The 19736-nt window shown below is 37.3% G+C and overlaps 1 protein-coding gene across 1 annotated transcript in view; it reads left to right on the plus strand.

The window, feature by feature from the left end:
* LOC134487823 (cytosolic phospholipase A2 epsilon-like) overlaps positions 1-19736 on the plus strand; it is a 44886-nt gene that overhangs the window by 14167 nt on the left and 10983 nt on the right. The window contains exons 6-15 of the mRNA XM_063289902.1: positions 554-594; positions 1883-1925; positions 6899-6956; positions 8555-8724; positions 8830-8916; positions 13859-13896; positions 15495-15642; positions 16287-16423; positions 18193-18415; positions 19095-19209. Of these exons, the coding sequence (XP_063145972.1) occupies positions 554-594; positions 1883-1925; positions 6899-6956; positions 8555-8724; positions 8830-8916; positions 13859-13896; positions 15495-15642; positions 16287-16423; positions 18193-18415; positions 19095-19209 (1060 nt within the window). The remainder of the gene's footprint in view (positions 1-553; positions 595-1882; positions 1926-6898; positions 6957-8554; positions 8725-8829; positions 8917-13858; positions 13897-15494; positions 15643-16286; positions 16424-18192; positions 18416-19094; positions 19210-19736) is intronic.

Consider the following 19736-nt stretch of genomic DNA (forward strand, 5'->3'; position numbering starts at 1 on the left):
TGGATTCTTTGTCAATTAACACTTCATCCTACATACACTACCAGCAGCAGCTGTGCTATTCTGAAGGATCCACCAATCCTCCAGAACAAATGGGGGTGTATAGGTGTTACAGAACAAATTGGCAAAATCCTATTCTCTTCTATCAGCAGAAAAATCCCACTCATTTACAATGCAAGCTTACATATATCTATTATGAAATAAGTTTCATTGAGTTAATGCAGCTTTCTCTCATACAAGTGGGCATATCACTGTTTTGTTATGGAACAGAACAGGTCCTGAATGAAAGGCAGGATATTAATCAAATACATGAATAAATAAAAGCTTCCATATATATTTGTTTATTATTGATGAAAATGATAGATGTGTTTGTTAGGGAAGTGAATTGTTTACTGACAAATTTCCAGTTTTCATGCTTACATCATTTTTCAATATATGTCATTTGCCAATTTTTAATGTGAGGTGAATGTTTATGCATGTACTTAAAAATGATGTTAAAGAAAAGATTATACACTTATTTCAATTTCAGTTTTACTAACTGTTTTCTTCCTGGCAGGCACAAGAAGAGCTGGAAGTTGAATTTATAGTGGAACCTGCGTAAGCATTTTCCATTCTTTATCTTTCTATATTGCTGTGACATAGTACAGAATTATCTCAAATAAATTGAAAAAATAGAAACCAGCAATAGATAAAAGAATTTCAATTTTCAGTAGGAATAAGTATGCCTGTTTGAGTACTATTTTTCACCATATATTAATAAAATGTAGTCATGCATATATTAATTTGTCATGGCTATATACTGCCATAATAAGGAAACAACAGTATAAAGTTGCTTCCTTAAATCTGTCTCACACTGTCTGAGTAATACAGGAAAGTAGAACAATATAAAGGTTGTGGTAGAAAAACTCAACCAATAAACACCAACATCTGGAGAGGATCCAAACAATGTTTTAGTAAAGCTAGCAAGTTACAGTGAATTACAGGTCCCTTGTGCCCAAATGAGTCAGAAGCAAGAGCCACTAGGTTACATAAGTGTACATAATGTTGATAAAGACAGCTTTCAACAGTATGTTAAAAGGAGACCCCAACAGAGATAATTGCTTTATAATTGATAAGGAAACAAGATAACTACAAAGAAAGGCACAGGCATCCTTCATAGTATAAAAACATTACAAACAGGTACATTCCTCGAAAGGCAACATAATAACTTTAATAGATGACTTACAATGAGGTTCTCATTAGAACAACAAGCAGTCTCTGTACTATATTGTAGAACAGTGTTTCTCAACCTTGGCAACTTTCAGATGTGTGGACTTCAAGTCCCAGAATTCCCCAGCCAGCATGCCAAGGTTGAGAAACACTGCTGTAGAAGGAGGGGGAGGGAGAGATAAGGAGACACAACGGTACTCATCCTTCAATTTACTCTCTATTTAAGATATGAAATCTATAATCAGTTAGAAACCATCAGTGCTAGTACAGCGAGAAACTGAGCACCTATACAAAGACATGTATAAATACTATATTAGTATGAGAAAGCACATTTTTACATAACTACTTCAACCTGAGTTCAAATTCCAACTCTTCACAAGCTTAAGCCAAATATCAGAAGTCTAGTTCAGAAGAAGCAATAGCATAAGTGGTCTTTTCATTGTTTTCTATATTACTAGATGGAACTATGGCAAACCAATAAAATAAAATTGGTTTGCCATCGTTTTATTTCATCAAAATAAGAACTCACTCACAATTTGGGGCTACTAATGGAATTTTAAAACCTCAATATATGGATCATATACTAAACATGTATTTTCAGTTTCTCTTTGGATGAGACAGAAACAATATTTGCAGGAATATTGGAATTATCTATCTCTTTACATTTGTTTTCTAGGTCAGGTCCTCCGGAAACACTAATTACAAATGGCGTTTTAGTGGTAAATTTTAATTTTTTTATTTTTCATTACATTTTTGCAGTTTATTACTGTTAATAATAGTGTTGTAATCTAGGTGAATGTGAAATATAAGTAGCCAACTCATATTCCTGCTGAGAATATTCTGATACTTCATTCTGAAGTACGTGTACTTTAAATTTGTGATGTTTGAATTCCAAAACAATCTGACCATATAATTTAACCCTTATTTAAGCATAGAATAAGATCTGGATTTTCTTATGTGGATTGTAAAATACATACCATACTCATCTAAAAGGAAGACCACCTCTAAACTGAGATATTGTGGTGAGCCTGACAGATATACGGGTTTAAGATATCTCTCCCATTTTCCCCAACTTTGCCAAGGATTCCCAGGGCAAAAGATTAATCTCTTGGTTTGTCCTCTTTCTTAACCATTGATAAAAAGAGTTGTGGAATTAGAAACCAGCCATTAATTGTGTGGTTGTGATACCCAGCTTTGTATGTTTTAAAAGACATTGAGAAGGACACTGCTGGATTCAGAAACACATTTTTTGCGGATCTCTTAAAACATTTCCCACTTATTTTAAGATTCAGAAACATGTTTTCTGTGGATTCAGAATTCAGAAACATGTTTTTTTGTGGATCTCTTCCCATTTCCCACAATTTCTGCTGAAACAGTTTTGCTTTTCAGGAGATAAACCAAAGTGCCTCAAGAGCTGACTATTGTCAGAGTCCTCATGTTCTGAGAGATCATCCTGGCATGGCTAGAGTAGATCATCTCCTACCCTCAGTTGATTCCTTGGTACTAAGATAGCCCTTTGCATTAACAATACTATGGATGAAATTTCATACAGCTAGGTCCAATAGATTTCACACACTCATTGGTCAGGAAAGCAATTTTTTTTTGAAACTTTCTAATTGATTATTCTATTTCTGTTACTGGGGTTAACAGAAACCTAGCTGAGTCTGAAGGAGATAACAGCAATTATTTTGTCAATTATTAGGTTAGCTTGCAAATTTATATTTAATCTCTGTTATTAACAAATATTGTTAAATTGTTTTGTTAGTTCTAACAAAAAGTGTATTTATTTCCTTCTCTTAATTTTGAATCATTGATTGCCAATTAAATGTTTCTTTTCAATTGTCTAGCTGGATTAATTTATCATACACCTAGTATAAATTGTGACTTTTCTGAAGTCTTATCTTTCTGGTTCTTATTTAAGAATTGTCTGTTGTGCTTTGGAGAGATTTTAGATATCCCAAACAGTTTTAGTACATTTGGATGTAGGTTTTTCTCTTTTAGCATCTTATAATATGATCCTCCTTAACCCCCCCCCCCCCGATTCATGAACAGGTCACATCCTAGATCTTGCTTGGTCTTATGATATGGCCTGACATTTAAAGAGAGAAGAAAATGTTTCCATATGATGACATATTGTCCCATTTTCTCCCCAGGGATTATCTGCACACCTCTGGTGCACTATACAGTGGCTCCAATTTCTCCCGCATTCTTTGCTCAGCTTGTTGACAGGGACACTAGAATCAGCAGAGGTTTAATAATTTCCTTTAATGGCACTACTAAGTTAGCTGTTCCTTTCTGTCTCCTGCCATGGTTAAACTAGCACATGCTAAGAATCTTTGTCTCTCCTTGACCAACTATGGCATGTAGTGAGTGTTCAAATCAAGTGTTAAGAATGGAGGTTTTATGAGTCCCACTAAATTAAATACAAATATTTTCCCATCTGCCCTCTTTTGATTTTTTTTACCCTGCCTGTTCAAGCAAAAGTAGTATATTTCCAGTCTGTTATCTCCCAGCAAGCTAAATTACATCACCAGCTTTTTGCTACCTACCAGATTCTTTTGAACCCATTACCCTCAGCAGTGGCATTGAGACTTCTTCCTCTCTTAGTGCAGATTAGTGAAGTCCAGACATCTGAAAGTTGCCAAGATTGAGATACACTGATACAGATTATCTTGGCCATTATTTTACATCTAAGATTGCAACCAGGTACTACCCTGGTTCATTTGCCCTGCTCATATTCCCTCTCCCCCTTTTCGCCACGCAGTGTCTGAAGAAGCAGTCTCCCAAGCAATATTGTCAACCTCATATATTTCCTATGTTTTAAATAATTTCATAGCCAGTTTTAACTATTTGTCATCTATGTTTGTACTTTAGGCTCCTTCTGGCAGCTTTTTACATCTTGGAGAACCAATTTTTAATTATTAAAATACAATTTTCTGGTTTCACTCTAATGTTTTAGTTCTTTCCATTAGTGTGATGTTCCTCTGGGTTCAGCTCTGTTTCTCCTTTTGTTTACTCTTTATATCCCAACCTAGGAACTTTCTTTTTATCTTTTTTGCTTCGATAATATATTTTTGCCACTAAAACCCTGTTTTCACCCTATCCCTGTTTTAGATGAGTGGAATGTTTTGTCCAATTGCCTTGTAAGCAATTCATCTTAAATGACATTATGCCATCTGAGACAGACAAGACAGAGATTATATATTTTATTAAGATGATAGATGGATGGATGGATGGATGGACGGACGGACGGACAGACAAACAGATATTTCTCTGTCGCCAATCCTTTTTGCTTCCTGGGTTGTCAGCTGTCCACATCTCTTGTGATGTGGGAGCTGATGGTTCTGGTGGATAATACGCTCACTATGAAGCTATTCACCTATACTTTTCAGTCTAGAAACATTTGTTTTAATGCAAAGCAATTGGTTTATGTAGCAGCCTGTTGAGTGGCCTTCCTAACTATATTCTTCACCCTTTTACTCAAAGCAAAAACAACTTTTTCTTGATGGGTTCTCTCCACTGGCCTCCCATCCAATCACATTATCAGTGTAGACTCCTTGGTGTATTATGTATTGTATGTATTATAACAATTAGATGTTATAGCTTATGGCAGTGGTTCTCAAACTTTTTGTCTCAGGACCCCTTTATATTCTTAAAAATGATTGAGGACCCCCAAGAGCTTTGGTTTATGTGAATTATATCTATTGTTATTTACTTTATTAGAAATCAAAACTGAGATACGTAAAAATATTTATTTGTTTGACCTTATAGATCCCCTGAAAAGTTTCCAGGGCCCCCAGGGGCCCCCAGACCACACTTTGAGAACTGCTGGCTTATGGAAATAGGCTTGTTGTTATATAGCTGTATTAAGGACTAATTTAATTTTTACTGAATATTGTCTTTTATTCTGGATAATAGTTGCAATGTGTACTGAATATATTCTAACAGGCATAGCTATCAGTTATCAGATGAAGCTGCTACTACTACTACATAGCTATCAGTAGCTATCCAATGAAGCTACTACCCCCATTATGACTATTGAGGTTTATGCAAAACACTCAGAAGAAGAACTTTGCAAAGCACAGGGGCACACCCCTCTTTAAAATATTGCAGTTCCACATCAAGAAGAATCAGTGCAGCTGCTTCAAAGCCTTTCCCCTGCTCTTTGTGCGACTGTGTGTGTGTGTTTGTGTGTGTGTGTTCACAGCTGTTTCATTTCACTGGCCAGCAGGGAAAGCCTCTGATGCAGCGACATTGACCCTTCCATGGGAAGGGAAATGGAAAATATGGGGAGGTGTTTCGCTTGTTCCAATGTATTTTGCAAAGCTTTATTTTTTATATATATTTATTTTCTTTTTATAAAGTTATGCCCAGCTCTACTACTATCCTCTCAAGAAGGGATGATTAGAGAAAAAAATGGTTATAACCCCATGCAGAAATTCAATCTTTGATATGTTTTCCACAACAAATGTTGCATGTGACATATTTGTTTTTGGGTGTGCTTATATGAATGTGTATGCATGTATGTGTCTGTATATATGTATGTATATGTATTATGTATAATATAAGAGCCAGTTTGCTGTAGTAGTTAAAGGCATCAGGCTAAAACCACGAGACAGCAAGTTCTAGTCCTGCCTTAGGCATGAAGCCAGCTGGGTGACCTTGGGCTAGTCATTTTCTCTTAGCCCCAGGAAGGAGGCAATGGCAAACCACTTGTGAAAAACCCTGCCAAGAAAACTGCATAGACTTGTCCAGGCAGTTGTCAGGAGTCAAGACTGACTCAAAGGTACACACATATGCACACACACACACAAAGTATACACACACACAAAGTATACACACATATGAACTCTGCCCAGTAGTCTCATTCCAGAAAAGGGTTAGGACCAGATATAACAACAACAACAATAACAGACAACTGCTGGTTAAAATTGACTTTTAAAAATGGCACCCCATTTTTAAAATTAATTGTTCCACCATTTGCAATAAATGTGCAAACCATTCTGTCAGAAACTTACACACCATTATGCAAACAAATACACAAAAACTCACACAGAGAAAATATTTATAGAAAACTGGGCTCAGTCAATGTAAACTTAAATGTGACTTAAAAGAAATAAACTGATTTGCTAAGGGGCTGGTTATACTCAGTTAATATTCTATCAAGTTTGCCATGAAACTAAATGATTTGATTTCCAATTTGAGACATGACTGAGGTATGTTGATGTCCCAATTAATTCTATAGGAATGTTTAGTACATTCTTAATCCTCTGGACCTGAAATTACTGGGTTTTCAAGAACCTAACTCTAACTGAATCATTCAATGGACGTGACACATTTATTTAGTTCTAAAGTATATATTTTGGCTAAAACTTTTTTTTCTAGCCATATAGATGGCAGAAGGCCTGAGATCTTGCTTACTGAGCTATGACCCTACCTTATATGTCTGTTTCCTGAATCAGCAAGGAAACCAATGGAAGTCTCATTCCATAGGACTGGCAGTCTTGGAGATGCTTATTGTTCTCATGTCCAAAAGCTGAGTTTATATTAATATATCTTCAAGTTATTCTTTCCCTAGCTATTAGGTCTTCTACAGCAGTACTGGTGCTGTTCAAAGTTATTTTACAAAACAGTTTTAAATCTAGAAGTGATCATTTATGTTGCTTTTGTTGGTTATTTCTGTTTATTACAGTGTCGTGAAATTTGTACACTGGAGGCTGAGGTGGATCAGAGAAAGCAACATAAATCACGTGAGTTTATATGAAATCATTTAATATTCATAACTGGATGTTTTCATTACTGTGCTAAACAACACAGCTGCCAAACAAAGAACTGAGGAAGCTGTTCATGATTCATGAGGTATCTTCCCATAATTCCAGTGATGATCTATTACTTGCCATTACTTGGCACAGTGATTATGGCTGTCAGCCAATCAGGTCAATGTATTCTTTGTCTTCAAAGATGGAGTTACTAATGGTGAGCAAGAATAACTTGCATGAGGTCACCCAGACAGCCTATGGCCAAGCTGAGGGAAATTAGGTGGTGAAGATTTTGTCAGTGAAGCAAGAAAATGGTGGGAACCCACCATTGGTCTGGCCTCCTTTTCTGTACCACTCCCCCACCACGGAGCAGACAAGTTACTTGAATTTTATCTGCTCACACTAAAGAAAATTATTGATCATTTAGAGTATTTCTGTACTAGGTAAAGGTAAAGGTTTCCCTTGACATTAAGTCCAGTCGTGTACTACCTTCCTAAAAATTACAAAAGAATTCAGATTTCAACAGTATAATAGTAGTAGTAGTAGTAGTAGTAATAATAATAATAATGTTGTTGTTAGTTTACAAAATGCTAAAACAATATTAAAACATAAAAACACACACCATTCAAGGTAACCAAAGTATCTACAGGTACATTTTGTTTTACCTTCATATATCAGTCAAACATTCATGATTAATGTCCATGAGGATGTGGAGTTTCCTTCAAGGTCACTCAGTTATTTGATTTATGTAAAATGTGCTTTATTTGAGAACATTTGTAAGAGACTTTTACAAATAAAGGTTTCCCCCACCATCTCCATGGCTGCAAATGTTCCTTAATGTTCATAGCATGCTCTGGGTTCCACTGGCAAATCAGTGTCACTTGGTGGGCCCTAGGAAGTGTGCCTTCTCTATTGTGGCACCTGCCTTGTAGAACAGTCTCCTCCTGGGATATGAACTGCCCCAACCTGTTGGCCTTCTGGAAGTCCATGAAGACCTAGGTTTTCCCCACCAACCCTGGGGCCAGAACATTAATGCTTTGGAATGGACATGTGTGTGTGTGATATGTTAGAAACAAGGTTTTTAAAAGGGTTTTTTAAATCTTTTTCTTTCATTGATTTGTAAATTTGTATGGTTTTTTTTTCTTTCTGTTTTTGAGAAAGAGCCAGTTTGGTGTAGGGGCTAAGGCACCAGGCTAGAAACCAGGAGGCCATGTGTTCTAGTACTACCTTAAGCACAAAGCCAGCCGGGTGACCTTGGGCCACTCACTCCCTCTCAGCCCTAAGAAGAAGGCAAGGGCAAACCATCAAAATCTTGCCAAAAAACTGCAGGGACTAGTCCTGGAAGGGGAGGGAGAGAGAGAGAGAATATTTTAATTCTGGTTGCCACCCAGATTTCCTTTGGTGAATGGATGACTATATAAGTTTGTTAAAAAGGTTTTTTCCAGAATAGTTAAGATTATCTTGACATACCAATAATTTAGTAACTTGCCTTTGTGTTATTCACACTGAAATGTTTCATTGTATTTTGTGCTTGTTATCAAAAACCTCTAATATAATGTTTTTCCACATTCTTTTCCTTTTGTTTTTAGAGAAAGACCTTTCACTTTCTGTAAAAGGATCATATGAAGGCACTCAAACTTTTAAGCTGGGTTCAGATGCAATTGTCACACCGCCATGTCCCAGTACATTCCATTGTATCAAGTACAAGAATCCATCATTGAATGTTAAACTACCAGAGACAAAACCACATTATAATCCTGTATGTCAGTCTAATTCAGTAATCACAATAATTACAAATGTCCCTTCATTAATTTACCAGAACAAGCCTTTTCAGTCAAAAAATATAATTTCTTCTTTTCTTTAGTGTACCTGTTCTTATACCACCAAGGAAGATGTTCCAACTGTGATGCTGAATTCCCTGCCTGTGGGAGAAAAAGTGCCAATAGTGGAAGTGAGTGCCTTCTTTAAGTACTAGAAGGAATATGTATTTATGAATTTACAAACTGCTTCAGTTAAGATGTACACAAATCTACAAAAGCAACAGATGCAGCCAATGCAACAGGAATAAAATAATGTACATTTTTTTAAAAAATACAATTATATCATTATAATTTTGAAAAGCAATTAACATAAGTTTCCTTGTATAACTGGGAACTCTACACCACATATCCAAAAAGCCTTTCAGAACAGCCAACTTTTCAGAAGCTTTGGAAAGCCATGAGAATGGCAGCCATCCTTGCCTCAAGGAGCAAGCTGTTTCAGAGGAGGGGAGCCTCCACTGAGAATGCCCACTTTCAGAGCCCCCTTCTATTGCACCTATTGATAGGTGGGGACTTTCAGCAATACCTATGCCCGTGGATTGGGCAGGCAGAATCTATATGGCATAGGTGGTCTTGAAGATATCTCAGCCCTGAGTCACATAGGGCCTTATCAGTGATAACCAGCTGCTTGAATTGTGTTTGGAAGTATATGCATGGCCATTGCAGCTGCTGCAATAATAATGTTACATGGCAGTAAATGTACAGGCCACAGGGGGTCTTTCATATCCAGGGGGTTTTCAAGGGCAGCCCCATGTAAGGTGAATTATAGTAATCCATATGGAAGATTACAAGGGCACAAGTGACCATCTTGTTCTGGGTAAGGCTACAGTATGGACCTAACTTGCAATGCTGACCTAAGCTAGACAAAAGCCCTCCTGCCCATAACCCTTTCCTGTGATTGTTCCAGTGTGAGCTGTGAGTCCAGGAAGACCCTTATATTGTGGGTCTGCCATCAGTGGTGGAGCACTACTCCATCAAGAATCAAAGATGGTACAATACCAAAATCAGTGGGCTTCTGAATAAGTAGCCACTCTGTCTTGCTTGGATTGTGTCTGCACCTGTATCTCTCCATCCAGATCCTGACAGCTTCTGAAGGGTCTCATCTGCTTGGAGGTAAAAGCTAGGTCCAATGTGTGATCAGCTCTGTAGGATGGGCTAATGATGACCTGGGATAAGCTCATGGTTGTCATGATGGCCATGAATTCTCAAGTCACTCCCAACCCCAGAGAGGAGAGGTAAAAATCATCCAGGACTAACAGCCTGGGTAAATTCATAATGCGATCATGTAGGTCAAGTAGGAATGCTACTGTGGAGCTGAAAGATGGCAGAATAGCAGTACTCCAGCTTGTCTCTTTGGCCCAATCTCACAAATAGTCTCAGACCTGCAGAACCTCCTTGTAACTGCCCCTCCACCTTCCTGGCTCTGGGGTTATGACTGATGTTCTAACCAAAACTCAGATGGAGAGATCTCAATGAGGGGCACAAACCCTCTTCATCTAGCCAGATTTCAACAGTATATTCCAAGTCTACCCTCTCATCCACAATTTTATCATGGTTAAGTTGAATCTATTACAAGCAGAACTGGCATTCAAAAACACCAGCCTGTTAGGCCTACAAGGTAAATCAGACTAAGAAACCAACGCCATGTTGGCCAGTTCTATTCCATTGTAGCAGCTATAGATGTCCTTCCCTCCTCCCTCACTTTATCCTTATATAAATTAGAGAGGGGTTTAGCTGTTACATTTTCTCAAGTTATTTTTTTGGCCAGAGCTCAGGCCCCTTTTATCTAACTGTTGCCTTGGTGGCAGCTCTTCCTCCTGTCCTTCAAGGCCATTCCTTCTTTCTTCTATGTAGCCTGATTTTTGGATGCCTGGCTCATGAGGTAAGATCAGGGGGTGGTGGGTTGGAGCTGGAAGTAGAGATTTGCATCAGTATTTCAGTCTTTCTTTCCTGGAATGGATCATTTCCATCTCCCTGCCTATCCCTACTGTTATCCTCCCTTCCATCTCTCTTTGCCTAGGCTAATTAAGCTCCCCTTCATAATCACCCAGTCATGGGACAGTCAACACTTCAGTACGCTATGCCTGGCAGCTATATGCTCTCAAATGCTATAACCCAACCTTACCCTTTCCAGGAGCAGACTAGCTTTCTCCTATTCTATTTCCTCTTGCCTCCCCCCACTCTTCCATTTGGGGGCCTATGGCAAGGGTAAATACCTCTCCTTGTTTTCTTATGGCCTCTTATTTCTCTTCTTCTTTTTATGTGGTTGGTGGCTCACTGTTCCCTCAATTCGGTCACAGTTCCACATTGGGCAATATAGTTGGTATTCCTCCTTCAGTTGTGTTTACTCATCCTCCTCCATAGCCTGCATAACCGGCAATTCCATCTGGCACAGTTTCCACCCTGTTTTGCTCTGCACCATTTAATTCTCTCCTTCCTCTTTTCTTCTTTCATTTTAAAGTCTTCTCTTCTCTCCTCCTACCTTTTTGCACTTTTGGATCCAAACACTGTGATAGCCTCTCTACTTCTCTGTAGTCATCTCTGCTGTATAATCTACTCAGTACCATCTGAGGCCACCACAGGCAACAGCCTCTCACCACCAAGCAAACCACCAATGCCAGAAGCCTCCCCCCACCCCCAAACCTCCTGAGCATCAGTCCTTGATCCCAGCCAAGTCTCCAAACTGGAGCACCAGCCCTTCTGCTGAAACACAGGCTTCATGGAACTGACCAGTGTAAGATCTCAAGCTTTCTTTGCTCTCTTCTTTTTAATGGTTTTAACAATTTCTCAGTCTGCTCTTTTCTCAGTCCAATTTCTTTCCTTCCAACTTTCTTCCCCCTTCTTCTTTCAAAGTATTAATTGATTGATTATGCACCATCAAGCTGGTGTTGACTGTTAGCAACCACATAGACTTTCTCCAGGATAAACTGTCCTCAACCTTCACTTCCATAAGGCATCACAGGGAAAATCACTGCCTCTTACAGTTCAACAGTTTAATATCCAAGCCAGCACTTACCTGCTAACAGATCCAGTCTTTCAGTTGCCATCTTGTTTAATAATATTGAAATTATTAAACAAGTTATTAATCCACCTCCTTGCTTAATAATACTGGAATTATTAAACAAGATGGATATTAAACTAAGAAAACATGGAAGCTTTATAATGGCAGCATAGAATTGACCCATAGATCCTAAAAGGATTTTGTTTAGCTACCAAGACCCTGGGAGATATGGACAATGTTATTTAATGCTATGGAATCAACTTCTTGGAGAAACAATCTCTTCTTCAAGCATGGATAACTATCTTCTATTTAACCTAAAATTTAGATTGCTTCAGGCAAAAGAATGCACACCCACAGCCCTCCTTCACTGCACACCCACAGCCCTCCTTTGCAGAACATATGCTGCCTTTTTGTGCAAATCTGAGATGTGTATCTCCACAGTGCTGTAGGTCTTGGGAAGATCTTCCACAGCTGAGCTGGTTTTCTTCCCACTCAGCTGCTGCTTCAGAAGAAATACTGCAAAAGTAGCAGAGTGGGAAGGTTTCTAATGAAACCTCACCTCATTTCATCCCATTCCTATCTCACTGGATCTCTTTCTTCCCATTGAAACAAGGCACAATTGTATTTTGTAATCATTTCCCCATCCTTCCTGGGTAGATTCAAGGGGTTGATTTGCTATTCCAATGCATTTCCCCCCTTCCACTTGCTACAAAATAAGAGCAGCACAGAATTTTTTGAACTCCACTAATCAGCCAAAGATAACCAGAAACAATTCTGGTTGAACTCCTGGCAGTAACAGTAGAACAGCATCAGTAGGACTTTGAAAATAAACCCTGGTTATTAGGAAATAACCAATGATATAGATAGCTACAGTTAGAGACAGAGACAGAGATACAGATAGAAATGTTCTTCCAAACTTAAGAAGTTTGCCATTTGGAATAGTTCATTATTAGTTTCTTTTAATTATTAGTTTCTTATAATAGGCAGAAGCAGAAGCAGAAGCTGAAGAGGATGGTACTAGTTAAAGAACAAAGTCTGCTAGGCAGAAGGCAGATGCATTGTACATTGGATTTAGAACTAGAGGGAGGTAGCTCAGGTAACTGATGTAGGTAGATACGGGACTTGTCGCATTTCCTGGAGGTTAGAGGTGTCTGTCACATGCATTCGGCCATATGTATTCTGCTATTTGTTATTGCTATCCCATAGCCAGGACTGGATTAAGATTGGACTGCCAGTCCAGTTGGGTTATTTCTGTTTGGAAATTACAAATTAGGCATCTCTGTAAGATGTAAGCTAGGCATACTTCACAATTCTGAGTACACAGTCATAAGGAGAGGCTTCCACTTCTTATTTTCTTCAGTGTCTACATCTATACTATATCTACAGCAAATTTCTGGTCTGAGTAGTGACTGAGAAATATTTCCATTGAATTATGACAGCAGAAAATGCAGAATTGTATACCACAGCTGTTCTTTAGAATTGAAATCTTCAGAGCATGATCAGAACAAACCAAAAAATTTTAGGTGCTCTGGAAACTTTCAGATACCAGTCTAGAAATATAACAATTAAAGAGTAGAAGTGGGCAGTTTATATATTCATTAGAAACCTTCCCACTCTGCTACTTTTGCAGTATTTCTTCTGAAGCAGCAGCTGAGTGGGAAGAAAACCAGCTCAGCTGTGGAAGATCTTCCCAAGACTTACAATCATGTGGATTGGCTCACCACATAAGATAATTTCCTCTAGTCTTGTGCAAAAAAGAAAGGAGCCCTCATGAACTAAGAACATTATTCCATTATTGGCTTACTACTCAGAACAGCTACAAAGCTGGAATTTAAATAACTTTCAGCCTCAGGGCTTTATTGTTCCACTAAGCCACTTCTTGCTCCTTTACACAGGAATTAAGTTGTTCAAATTATTTCTGGAACATACCCTGAGTCACTGTGTTTTGAAGGGAAATAACCTGCAAAATTAGTTTACTAGCAGTTTAAAGACTGCAGCTGATGATTTTTAAATTTAAAGTGAAAATATGTTTGCCTTCTATGATTTTTACATGTTCATATTCTGTTTTTCAGGAAAAAAAGTACAATTTGCACATAAAACTGAATGATTGGTAAGAAGCACTGATAATTAATACTGTTGTTACTTCTCATAACTGGGCTGCAGATAGCTCTGTGGAGTTGAAGATCATGTATCACATTAAATTCATTGTACAAGTCAAAACTGGGGTTAATAGGAATTGAAATTTCTAGGAAAGCAGACCATAAAATAAGTTACAATAAAACACAGCACAGTCAGATTGCTTGCAAAGAGCCAAATGACAGGAAACCAGTCATAAACTAGAAGAATAGAGACACAAGAGCTACGATACTAACTGAGTTGTTAACAATACAACCAGCCTTGAAAGTTAGACCACATGCTTATTCAGAAACAAGTCTCACTAAGCAGAGTGTTCATAGGAATGCCATTTTAATATTTTATTTTAAGCCCAACAATATTTCTGTTTTTATTTAAGATAAGACTTGTGACATAAATTCTCTTAGCACTGTATAGAAGAATTAAAACAGCAATACAATAAACAGACAATTGACAAAATTGTGCACATTATAAAAAAGGTTCATATTCCATTAAAGCAAGATAACAACAAAAAAAAATTCAGATCCCAGAGGCTGAAACCACCACCCTGTACCAAACAAATCAAAGAAAGAGATAGACATACAGAGTAAAATGGTAGATCTAAAATTTCTAAAACTGCTAAAATATTTAAAAGCCTGAGAGAACAAACAAACAAAAAACCCTTACAGCTCAACTGAAAGATAATTTCAAAATCATATTAAAACAAAAATAAGTATACATTCTATTTTAAGAACACCTTCAGATTGATATAGCATTTGAAGAAGGGCTTCATAAAAGATTCTATGGCCAGGATGTGGACCTAATCCAAGGTTAATGATCTCAGGAGAGGGACTTTGGGGATGGGAAACATTTCCCACAGAACCCCAGATTCCTCTTTACTTTTTGAGTTACTCTGTATGACGAAAGGACATACAGAATCTTTTTCCTTGAAGAAAGAGATAGGAACTGCTATGTGTGAACTTCTCCTGCATGGAACCTTTTTAGGATGGGGGAAATAGAAGAGGTTTCATGGAGGGGGGAGAACAGAAGCTGGCTGCAGATGTTTTATGGACCACATTCAGCCCCCCCCCCGACACTTCCTTTAGGTGATAGTAATATTATATTGTATCTATAAATTTGTACCACTCCTTATGAATGTTAAGTTAGTATTGAAGTATTTTAGGTTACTAAGGCAAATAAATAAGTTACAAAGCATTCAGTATTAGTTAACAGGCATCCAATGGTGCCTTAATTCACATGTCTCTCAGATGCAGGCAGCCCAATTCTTTCTACCTGATACCATTCTAAAAAGACTGTGGAGAGGGAATTCCCATTTCATTACAGGAGGCCATTTTGCACAATCCTCATAAGGTACCTTTTATGAAGTCTATAACTGAGTGCCATCAAAAGTACTCTAAAAGTACTTTTGAGATATGCAGTATATTGTGTAGAATACTTCAACAGATAATGGCTATTTCATAGATTATGACACTGATTGTTCACTTTCAATCATCTCTCTTATTTTATTACATTTCTGTGTGATCATAGGTATCTTGTATATTGAGATAAAGCCTCTGTTCTATGTGTATGTCTTAGTCATTGTTCCTGCCCAGGAAACCTAGATGTGCGCTTGGGATATGATCTCTGCCCACAGGAGCAAGAATTCTTGTGTAAGCGCAAGAGAATTGTTGCTCAAGCTTTGAAGCAGGTTCTCCAGCTGGATTATGACTTGCAAGATCACGAGGTATGTGGGTTGCTGACAAATGTTTCTTAATGTTAAAAAAAATTAGTTTATTCTACTACTAACCCTAACCCTAACCCAGCCATCTTAACAGTTTTGGATTGTTTTCATTGTGTTTTTAACATATTTCTATTGTATTTTCTGACAACTACTGTAAACTGCTTTAAATCTTATTATTTAAAGATTTTTTAAATAAGAAATGGGATATACGTAGATATATACATCTTTCTAATAATTAAGCAATACACTTTCTGTGAATGCATCTTTATTGTTATTTGAAAGAACAAGCTCTCTAGAACTGACACAGTGATATCCTTTGATGTTATAAAAAAGCTGAGTTACTTTTTTCAAGCGACTGAATGCCAAGAGTAGCCAATGACATACAGGTCTTCTTTAGATATTCAGTTACAACAGTGTTTCTCAAACTTGGCAACTTGAAGACATGTGGACTTCAACTCCCAGAATTCCCCAGCCAGCATGACTTAAAGTTGCCAAGTTTGAGGAACACTGTATTAGAACATATGAAGAAGCACTTGGGTAAGTGCAGGGCTAACCCTTGTCCTTCAAACACCACATATTAATTATCAACATTTCCCAGGTTCTGTTTTGTGCTTGTTTTTTATTTGCTAAGTCCATGTCTTACCCAGGTTCCTGTGGTGGCAGTTATGACAACTGGAGGTGGGACAAGGTCATTCACAACAACATACGGCTCTATAAGAGGACTCAAAAAACTGAATCTTATGGATTGTGTAACATACTTAACTGGCTTGTCTGGTACTTCATGGTAAGTGAAAATCCATGTGAAGATTCTTAGGATAATTTAATGCAAGAGAAGTGACATGTGGGTAATACTTTTTAACATTGCAGGGCCTTTACATAAGTCTATGGCAATACTAGGTAGAAATTTTTATATTCTTATCTCCTTAGCAATTATGAATCATCTCACTTTTCTTTTTCTCCCATGCTTTTATTATACAGACTGTACAACGACTTCCATCTCTTTGACACCTTTGTTTGTATAAGGGCATCCAAAGCATTTATAAATGCACCAAACAGTATCATCTGCATATTTTAAAGATATGCATATATGTGACTATTCCTACAAATGCTAGTGTGCTACAATTTGTTGTATCTCCCTGTTGTGCATCTTCCTACAGTGGCAAATACACATTTCCCTCTGTGTATCATGGTAAAAGATCCCATTTGGTTTCAGAAGCACATACTACATACACTGAAATATAATTTAGATAAAGTGGAGATACTTGCTTGGTGGTGTTCCTCAGTCCAACATTTCCATATCTGAGAAAGTGGTAGTGGCTAGGGGAAATTCCTTTAGCTTCCATTGGTTAGTCAGCTCTAGCCTGGGACTAGTCATTCATGGCTTTGACGCTTCTACAGTAGACTACTGAAATGCTACGGGTCACTTCAAAACTGACTTGGAAATGATGGCCCAAAATATAATGATCATAATCTGGAACCAGGTTGTCTTAAAATCTACCAATTCCCTCATTAACCCACCTAACAATTGTTTACATTTAGAATCATTGTTCTTCACTCCACTGATACATGGGATGAGATAGAGCTTTCTCAGTGATCATACTAAAATTGTGGCATGCTTGACTATTGGTTTGGCTTCTTCTTTTAAGGCATTTTTAAAGATATCTGTGTTTTAATCAAATGTGGATGTATGTGTGTTTATGCATGTTTAACACCAAATCTGTGTTTTCTTTCTTTCTTTCTTTCTTTCTTTCTTTCTTTCTTTCTTTCTTTCTTTCTTTCTTTCTTTCTTTCATCTATCTATCTATCTATCTATCTATCTATCTATCTATCTATCTATCTATCAAATTTGTCACCATCCATCTTCTCCCACCGGAGGGACTCTGGGCAGTTTACAACAAGATAGTCAATTAAAACAGTAAATAAAATACAAATGCAATATATAGAAAATGTAAATACCCTTAATAAATAGATATAAAAATAAGGATAGGAATAAAATCCAAATGGCAAAAGATCTAATTCAATTTTCATATTAGTCATTTTCATCTTACTGAATAAGTATGTCACTATGTAATTTTGCAGATGTTCTCAAATACCCTATATCATTCATCTTTGTTTATTTATCCTGTAAACCATTTACAATAAGTATTCCCAAAAGCATCAGTAGCATCATAGAGAGCAATTTTGCAGGTCTGAGAAATGTGTTATATTATTGCTGGCTCATTCAGAACTATACAGAGCTTTGGTAGGCCAATCATCCAGTTGAAAGGGGACATTTTGTGTAGGAATCCATATTAAAAACTTCAATCAGACTGTCACTGAATATATCCAGTGAAGAGAACTCATCACTGGTGTTTGGTTCTTCTGCTGAGCTGCTCTTACAGATGCAACATTCAGCCATATCTATAAAAACAGTTTGGAGTTTGTTGGCATAAACCTAATGAAAATTTGACTGAGGAAACACTGTGGAGAAAATAGGAATGTATTGCTCCTAGGCTCAGTGTTTTATATAGTTTTACTGGTATGCTCCTCATTGGTTATATTGTGTCTCTTCAGGGCCTTGGCACACCTGTATAGGGATGCTTACTGGTCCCAGAAAGATCTAGATGAAAAAATACAGGAGGCTAAGAAACAAGTGACCAAAAGCAAGATGGACATGTTTACCATGAACCGTATGAAATACTACTATCAACAGTTGAATCAAAGGAAACAGGAGGGCTACAAGACAACTTTTATAGATCTCTGGGGACTCATCATAGAGTATTTGTTAAATGATGGGGTATAGTCCAAAATATTATTTTTAATTTCCTAAGAATTACAGATACCTGCTATACAAACATAAAGAGTCATCTTGTGATAATGCAGTAATTAGAATACCAATGCTAATATAGATCTACCAATAGTTAGTAAACTTTGCAAGTAAATGTTCTGTGGCATTAATACTAAAACCATTAATTTGGGTTGCAGGTACACAAGATGGTATCAAGCAACTATGCCATTGCTTATTATAATGAGGAAAAGCCTTTGCTCATTTCAGTTTCTGTTTTATTCACTCATGTTCAGTTGTTATATTTAGGTTTATCTTATGTTGGGTTTGGGTTTAAACATTAAGATGATTTTTCAGTTTATTTATTTATTTAAATTTTTATCCCGCCTTTATTATTTTTATAAATAACTCAAGGCGGCGAACATACCTAATACTCCTTCCTCCTCCTCTTTTCCCCACAACAGCAACCCTGTGAGGTGAGTTGGGCTGAGAGAGAGTGACTGGCCCAAGGTCACCCAGCTGGCTTTCATGCCTAAGGAGGGACTAGAACTCACAGCCTCCTGGTTTCTAGCCCAGCACCTTAACCACTAGACCAAACTGGCTCTTAGGGTTACTTTATGTATTTCTAGTTATTACTTTATCTAACTATTCCATGGCTTTCTGGTTAATACTTTTTCTCCTTCACAATTAGAAAGATAACCATAGGCTCTCAGATCAAAAAGAAGCTTTGATAGATGGTCGAAACCCCCTGCCCATCTATGTAACTATCAACATCAAGGACAAGTACAGCACTCAAGACTTCAAAGGTGATTGAAAAGGCTAAAGAGAGAGAATGCTTTTCATTGGTAACAAAATGAGCTTTGCATTTAAATCTATTTGGAGCCACAAAATATGAATGATAGGATCATATCTCTTGGTTACCAGCATAGATGGCAGCATCTAACCAACCTTGGATGATCTCCAAGTGACTAAGCAGAATCAAACCTGATTAATACTTGAATGGGAGGGCACCAGAAGATCCCAGAATTGTAAACTAGGCTGCAAATAAAATAAATCCCAGAAGAAGGCAATGACAAACCACTTCAGTTTGTTGCCAAAAAAGTTACAAAGATATTCCATGAAGTCATCAGGAGTCATACTTGACTAAGAAAATATTTATATGAGGGTAGACTTTGTTTCTTAAAATTTATACCTGATAGAAATCTAGCACTGTAGCTGGCTGCCATAGCATTGCCAATATTAACATCCATGGAATCAAATAAAAAAAAAAATCAAATTTTAAATAACCCCCCAAAATCTTTAAATCTGATTATTACTTCATCTATATACTGTA

The sequence above is a fragment of the Candoia aspera genome, chromosome 1 (genome assembly GCF_035149785.1).
Source record: "Candoia aspera isolate rCanAsp1 chromosome 1, rCanAsp1.hap2, whole genome shotgun sequence".
Classification (NCBI taxonomy): Eukaryota; Metazoa; Chordata; class Lepidosauria; order Squamata; family Boidae; genus Candoia; species Candoia aspera.